The sequence below is a fragment of the Panthera uncia genome, chromosome C2, assembly GCF_023721935.1.
Source record: "Panthera uncia isolate 11264 chromosome C2, Puncia_PCG_1.0, whole genome shotgun sequence".
In the NCBI taxonomy this organism is placed as follows: Eukaryota; Metazoa; Chordata; class Mammalia; order Carnivora; family Felidae; genus Panthera; species Panthera uncia.
Window position 1 is genome coordinate 70,920,424 of NC_064810.1, and position 6,261 is coordinate 70,926,684.

The window sequence follows — 6,261 nt, forward strand, 5'->3', positions numbered from 1 at the left end:
CCTCTTTTTTTTTTTTTTTTTTTTTTCCTTCCCCTCCCCCATGGGTTTCTGTTATGTTTCTCAGGATCCACATAAGAGTGAAACCATATGGTATCTGTCTTTCTCTGTATGGCTTATTTCACTTAGCATCACACTCTCCAGTTCCATCCATGTTGCTACAAAAGGCCATATTTCATTTTTTCTCATTGCCACGTAGTATTCCATTGTGTATATAAACCACAATTTCTTTATCCATTCATCAGTTGATGGACATTTAGGCTCTTTCCATAATTTGGCTATTGTTGAGAGTGCCGCTATAAACATTGGGGTACAGGTGCCCCTATGCATCAGTACTCCTGTATCCCTTGGATAAATTCCTAGCAGTGCTATTGCTGGGTCATAGGGTAGGTCTATTTTTAATTTTCTGAGGAACCTCCACACTGCTTTCCAGAGCGGCTGCACCAATTTGCATTCCCACCAACAGTGCAAGAGGGTTCCTGTTTCTCCACATCCTCTCCAGCATCTATAGTCTCCTGATTTCTTCATTTTGGCCACTCTGACTGGCGTGAGGTGATATCTGAGTGTGGTTTTGATTTGTATTTCCCTGATAAGGAGCGACGTTGAACATCTTTTCATGTGCCTGTTGGCCATCCGGATTAGACACCCCAATTTAAAAGCAGAGTTTGTTAGGGGCGCCTGGGTGGCAGTTAAGCATCCAGCTTCAGCTCAGGTCATGATCTCACAGTTCACAAGTTCAAGCCCTGCATCGGGCTCTGTGCTTACAGCTCAGAGCCTGGAGCCTGCTTTGGATTTTTAAAGTATGCTAACGGTGAAAAGAAAACCTGTACTGACTGATGTTAGATAAGGTAGACTATAGAGCAAAAAATACTGCTCTAAATATTTAAGGGATAAGGATAAGAAATAGGTTATTTTATAATGGTATAATGTCAGTTCATCAAGAGGATATAATAGATGTAAACATTTATGCACTTAATAATAGGACTTTGAAACACATGAGGCAAAAACAGATAGAATTTTAAGGAGAAATAGATAAGTACACTTACAGTTGGAGATTCCAGGATACTTTTTATCAATAATTGATAGAGCAAATAGATAGAAAAGTGCTAAAACTATCAATCACCTTGACCAGCTGACATTTATAGAACACTCCACCCAGCAGAATACATATTCTTTTCTAAGTGAACACAGAACACATCCTGAGATCATATTCTAAGGAGATTTTTAAAACCTAACAATTCAGAAGAATTTAAATCACATGAAGTATATTCTGTGCCCACAATATAATTAAATGAAAAATCAGTAACAGAGAAATTTCTGGAAATATTTTAAAAGTAAAATAACAACAAAAAAACCCACTTCTAAATAAAGAACTCAAAAGATATTTAGGAAGTATATTAAACAGAATGAAAATTCAAAGCATCAGTATCTGTATGATGCTGCTAAGATAATACTTAAAGGAAAATTTATGCCACTAAACACCCATATGAGAAAAGAAAAAGATTTCAAATCAACGACTTAAGCAAAGCTGTCTTAATAAACTAGAAGGGAAGAGTGAGTGAGATCCAAAGTAGTAGAAGAAAAGAAATAACAAAAATTAAAGTGGAGATCAATAAAATAGAAAAATCAGTGAAACCACAAGCTGATTTATTGAGAATATCAATTAAATGAATAAACCTCTAGGCAGACATAATGGTGAGTAGGGTGGGGAGAGAAGACACAAATTACCAACATTGAGAAAGAAAGAGGTGGCATTTAAAAACAATTTTTTTAATGTTTATTTACTCAGAGAGCAAGTAGGGGGGAAGGGCAGAGAGAGAGAATTCCAAGTAGGTTCTGCACTGTCTGTGCAGAGCTGGATGCAGGGCTCGATCTCATGAACCCATGAGATCATGACCTGGGTTGAGACCAAGAGTCAGATGCTCAGCCGACTGAGTTACCCAGGAGCCCTAAGAGGTGGCATTTTTACAGATACTAAAAATGATAGGTAACAAATTCAGCATGTTAGATAAAGTGGGTAAATTTCTTGAAAAACACAAATTTTCAAAATTCATTCAAGAAGAAATGGGTAACCTAAAAACACTATCTCTTAGGAAAATTTAGTTTGTAGTTATTAACTGTCCACAAAGAAAATGTCAGACCCAGATGGCTCCATTGGTGAATTCTACCAAACATTAGGAAGAAATGTCAACATTTCTACGTAATCTTCCAGAAAATTGAATGAGAAGGAATACTTCCCAACTTATTTTATGAGACCAGCGTTACTCCGATGCCCCAACCAAAGATATCACAAAAAAGAAAGCGACATACCAATGTTTCTCATTAACATAGATGGAAAATCTTAGCAAGATTTTAGCAATTAGAATCTCACAGTATATGAAAAGCGTAATAGTACATACTGTCCAGGTGGATATCATTTCAGGAATGCAGGGTTGGTGCAACATTTGGGAATCAGTCCATGTAATTTATTATATTAACAAAATAAGAAAGATAAAACATGTTCATCTCAGTAGTTACAGAAGAAGCATTTGACAGAATCTAATATTTGTTTCCGATAAAAACATTCAGCAAACTTGGAATAGAAGGAAATGCCCTTAACCTGATAAAAAGAGCATCTTTGAAAAACTTACACTAGGGTCAAACTTAATTGTGAAAAAAAAAAAGAATGTTTTTCCTTTAAGACCAACAGTGTACTAGAGGTTGTAGCCAGTGCGGTAAGATAAGAAAAAGAGATGAAAGGATGTCAGAATGAGAAAGAAGTAAACCTTTATTCACCAAAAACATGATTGAATTTTTATATGAAATCCTGTAATAGCTACAAAGCTGTCACTGGAACTAAAAAGTAGACATTGTAAAGTTTCAGGTATAAACTCTATATCAGGGTTTCTCTGTGCTGTCAATGAACAGTTGAAAACCAAATTTAAAAAGCTGTACCATTTGTGGGGTACCAGCTGGCTCAGTCACTAGAACATGTGACTCTTGATCTTGGGGTCACAAGTTTAAGCCCCATGTTGGGGATAGAGTTTACTTTAAAAAAAAAAAAGTGACCTCCGACTAAGTGCTTTTACATAAAGGTGCCTTGGCAGGAGAGAAAGAGTTTTTTTCACTAGTAAAACATACTATCACAGTTAACCAGAACACCTTTTCAAAGTTCAGTAAGTGCTAGTATCTTGCATTGTAAGAACACTCCTTCACTAACTGGCTTTGCCATTAAAGCCACCAATGCCTGGAGTGATATAATAAATAAATAAAAAGTTGTACTATTGCAGTTGCAACAGAAATTTTTAAATACTGAGGCAGAAATCTGACAGAAGCAGTGACATCTATACACTGGTAACTGAAATATTGCTGAGAGAAGTTAAAGAAGTTCTAAATGAATGGAGAGATTTGCTGTTTTTCATCAATTAGAAGATTTAATATTGTTAAGAAATCAGTTCTCCCTGAATTGATCTGTAGATTCACTGCAATTCCAATCAAAATCTGAGGAGGATTTTCTGTAGAAATTATCAGGCTCGTTCTAAAATTTGCACGCAGGAATGCCTAGGTGGCTCAGATGGTTAAGCCTCTGGCTCTTGATTTTGTCTCAGGTCATGATCCCATGGTTTTGAGATCAGGCTCTGTGTCAGGCTCTGGCTGATAGCTGGGAACCTGCTTGGGATTCTCTCTCTCCCTTTCTCTCTGCCCCTACCCCACTCACACGCATGTGCACTGCGCTCTCTCTCAAAAATAAAAAATAAATAGGGGCGCCTGGGTGGCTCTGTTGGTTGAGTGTCCCACTTGACTTAGGGCGTGATCTCACAGTTGGTGAGTTTGAGCCCCACATCGGGCTCTCTGCTGTCAGCACAGAGCCCACTCCAGATCCTCTGTCTCCCTCTATCTCTGCATCTCCCCTGCTTGCTCTCTCTCTCAAAAATAAAATAAAACATTTTTTAAAAATGATTATTCATTATTTTTGAGAGAGAGAGACAGAGTGCGAGCATGGGGGAGGGGTAGAGGGAGAGGAAGACAGAATTTAGAGCAGGCTCCATGCTCCGAGCTGTCAACACAGAACCTGATGCGGGGCTCAAACTCACAGACTGAGATCATGACCTGAGCCGAAGTTGGACACTCAACTGACTGAGCCACCCAGGCGCCCCTAAAATAAAACATTTTTTAAAAATTTTAAATAGACATTTAAAAACTTAAGTAAAATTTGCATGGAATTGCAAAGGACCTAGAATAGCCAAACAACTTTGAAAAAGGAAAAAGTGGCAAGGCTTATACTATGTAGTTTCAAGTGTTTATTTTTAAACTACAGTAGTCAAGGCAGGCTGCTATTGGCATAAAGGTAAAGAGATCATTGCAACAGAGTTGAGCATCTAGAAATAGACTCAGGCATATTTGGATAGTTGATTTTCCACAGTGGTTCAGAATGGCATTGGCCTTCTAAATAGCAACGCTGGAAATTAGAAGAAATTCCAAGGGGGGGGGGGGGAACATTTTCAACCTAAATATATATAGTCAAAAATTATCAAGGGGTAAACTAAGAAGAAGGAAACAGAATAATCCAGAAAATAGATTCTAGCACAGGGTAAAAGTTTAGGAATGTCCTAGGACAATAGCTAGGCCAGAAGCCTAGGCATAAACTGCAGATTAAAGCAGGATATAAGAGCAAGGCAGGTGGGAGGTGGGGGGGGGGGGGCGGGGGTAGGGAGGAACAGATGTGTTTAAATTATAGAGAATATTATTTTTTTTTAACGTTTATTCATTTTTGAGAGAGCATGAGTGGGGGAGGGGCAGAGAGAGAGGGAGACACAGAATCCAACGCAGGTTCCAGGCTCTGAGCTGTCAGCACAGAGCCTGACACGAGGCTTGAACCACGAACCATGAAATGACACGAGCCAAAGTCTGACACTTAACCACCTGAGCCACCCAAGCGCCCTAAATTACAGAGGATATTACTGATGTATGTCAGAAATGTAGCAAAAATAATTGGTACAACCACAGAAACACTGGAAAGTGTTAAGATGTAACAGTTATTAACCTTATAAAAAGGAAGGGTTAGCATTGCACAAGAGGCATGCACATAGACTCTTTGTCTATACCATCATAATAATGTAAGTTCTTTTGGGATGAAGATAGCCTGATGGAAATAGACATTGTTTTCTAGTTTGCTCAGTGAACTGAAGTGTAGGCTTTTATGAGAACCAGTGTTCTAAAGGGCTGTGTCTTCTGCCCTGTGCTCTTTTATTCAGGCCCAGTGCTGGGTCAGTCTTTGTACCTCTTTAATCAGGCCATTGTCTGGTTGTCCCCACCTCTGCTTGATGACAGAATAGGTTACTTTACTTCTTTTATCAGTTTTCTATCAGCCAGTGTCTTTAGGGGAAGTCTCTTCTAGAATAACTTTGTTCCTGATCTGGTTTGGGGAAAAACCTAATTATGAGTACCTTTATTAATCTTGTTTAAATAGACTGATTCTTTTTTTAATGCCCTCTAGGAAGTAAGAAGAAAGAAAAGGAACGGCCAGAAATTTCTCCTCCATCTGATTTTGAGCACACTATTCATGTTGGCTTTGATGCAGTTACTGGAGAATTCACTGTAAGTTTACCAGATTGGGACTCGTTTATGTCCCTGCACTTAAACCTTTCCTTGCATCATTATGTTTCAAGTTAACTTTTCTGTCCACATGTTAACTGTGAACTTTTAGTGCTTTTCTCTTATGAAAGTGTTTGTGGTTGGATGTATCTTTCTTCTACGGAGCTGAGCCCATTAGTTAAAATTATGCAAAATAGACTTAGAAAAATTGACCTTTAGAAAAATAAGACCTACAATTTAGTCAGGCCTGCAGTTATGCAGATTGACTTGTTTTTTTTTGTTGTTTTTTTTTTTTTTTTTTTTTTTTTAATTTTTTTTTTTTTTTTTAATTTTTTTTTTTTTTTTCAACGTTTATTTATTTTTGGGACAGAGAGAGACAGAGCATGAACGGGGGAGGGGCAGAGAGAGAGGGAGACACAGAATCGGAAACAGGCTCCAGGCTCCGAGCCATCAGCCCAGAGCCTGACGCGGGGCTCGAACTCACGGACCGCGAGATCGTGACCTGGCTGAAGTTGGACGCTTAACCGACTGCGCCACCCAGGCGCCCCGATTGACTTGTTTTTTATGTATCTTGTCATTTTCCTCTGGAAGTTGATTTTATTAGAGCAACTCAAAACCACTAATTTCTTAATATCTTTTTTGTTAGGGCATGCCAGAACAGTGGGCTCGATTATTACAGACCTCCAATAT

General features: G+C 38.5%; 1 protein-coding gene across 1 annotated transcript in view; it reads left to right on the forward strand.

Annotated features, from left to right (window-relative positions):
* PAK2 (p21 (RAC1) activated kinase 2) overlaps positions 1–6,261 on the forward strand; it is a 51,872-nt gene that overhangs the window by 14,376 nt on the left and 31,235 nt on the right. Inside the window, exon 2 of the mRNA XM_049629480.1 lies at positions 5,474–5,574. Coding sequence (XP_049485437.1) covers positions 5,474–5,574 — 101 coding nt within the window. The remainder of the gene's footprint in view (positions 1–5,473; positions 5,575–6,261) is intronic.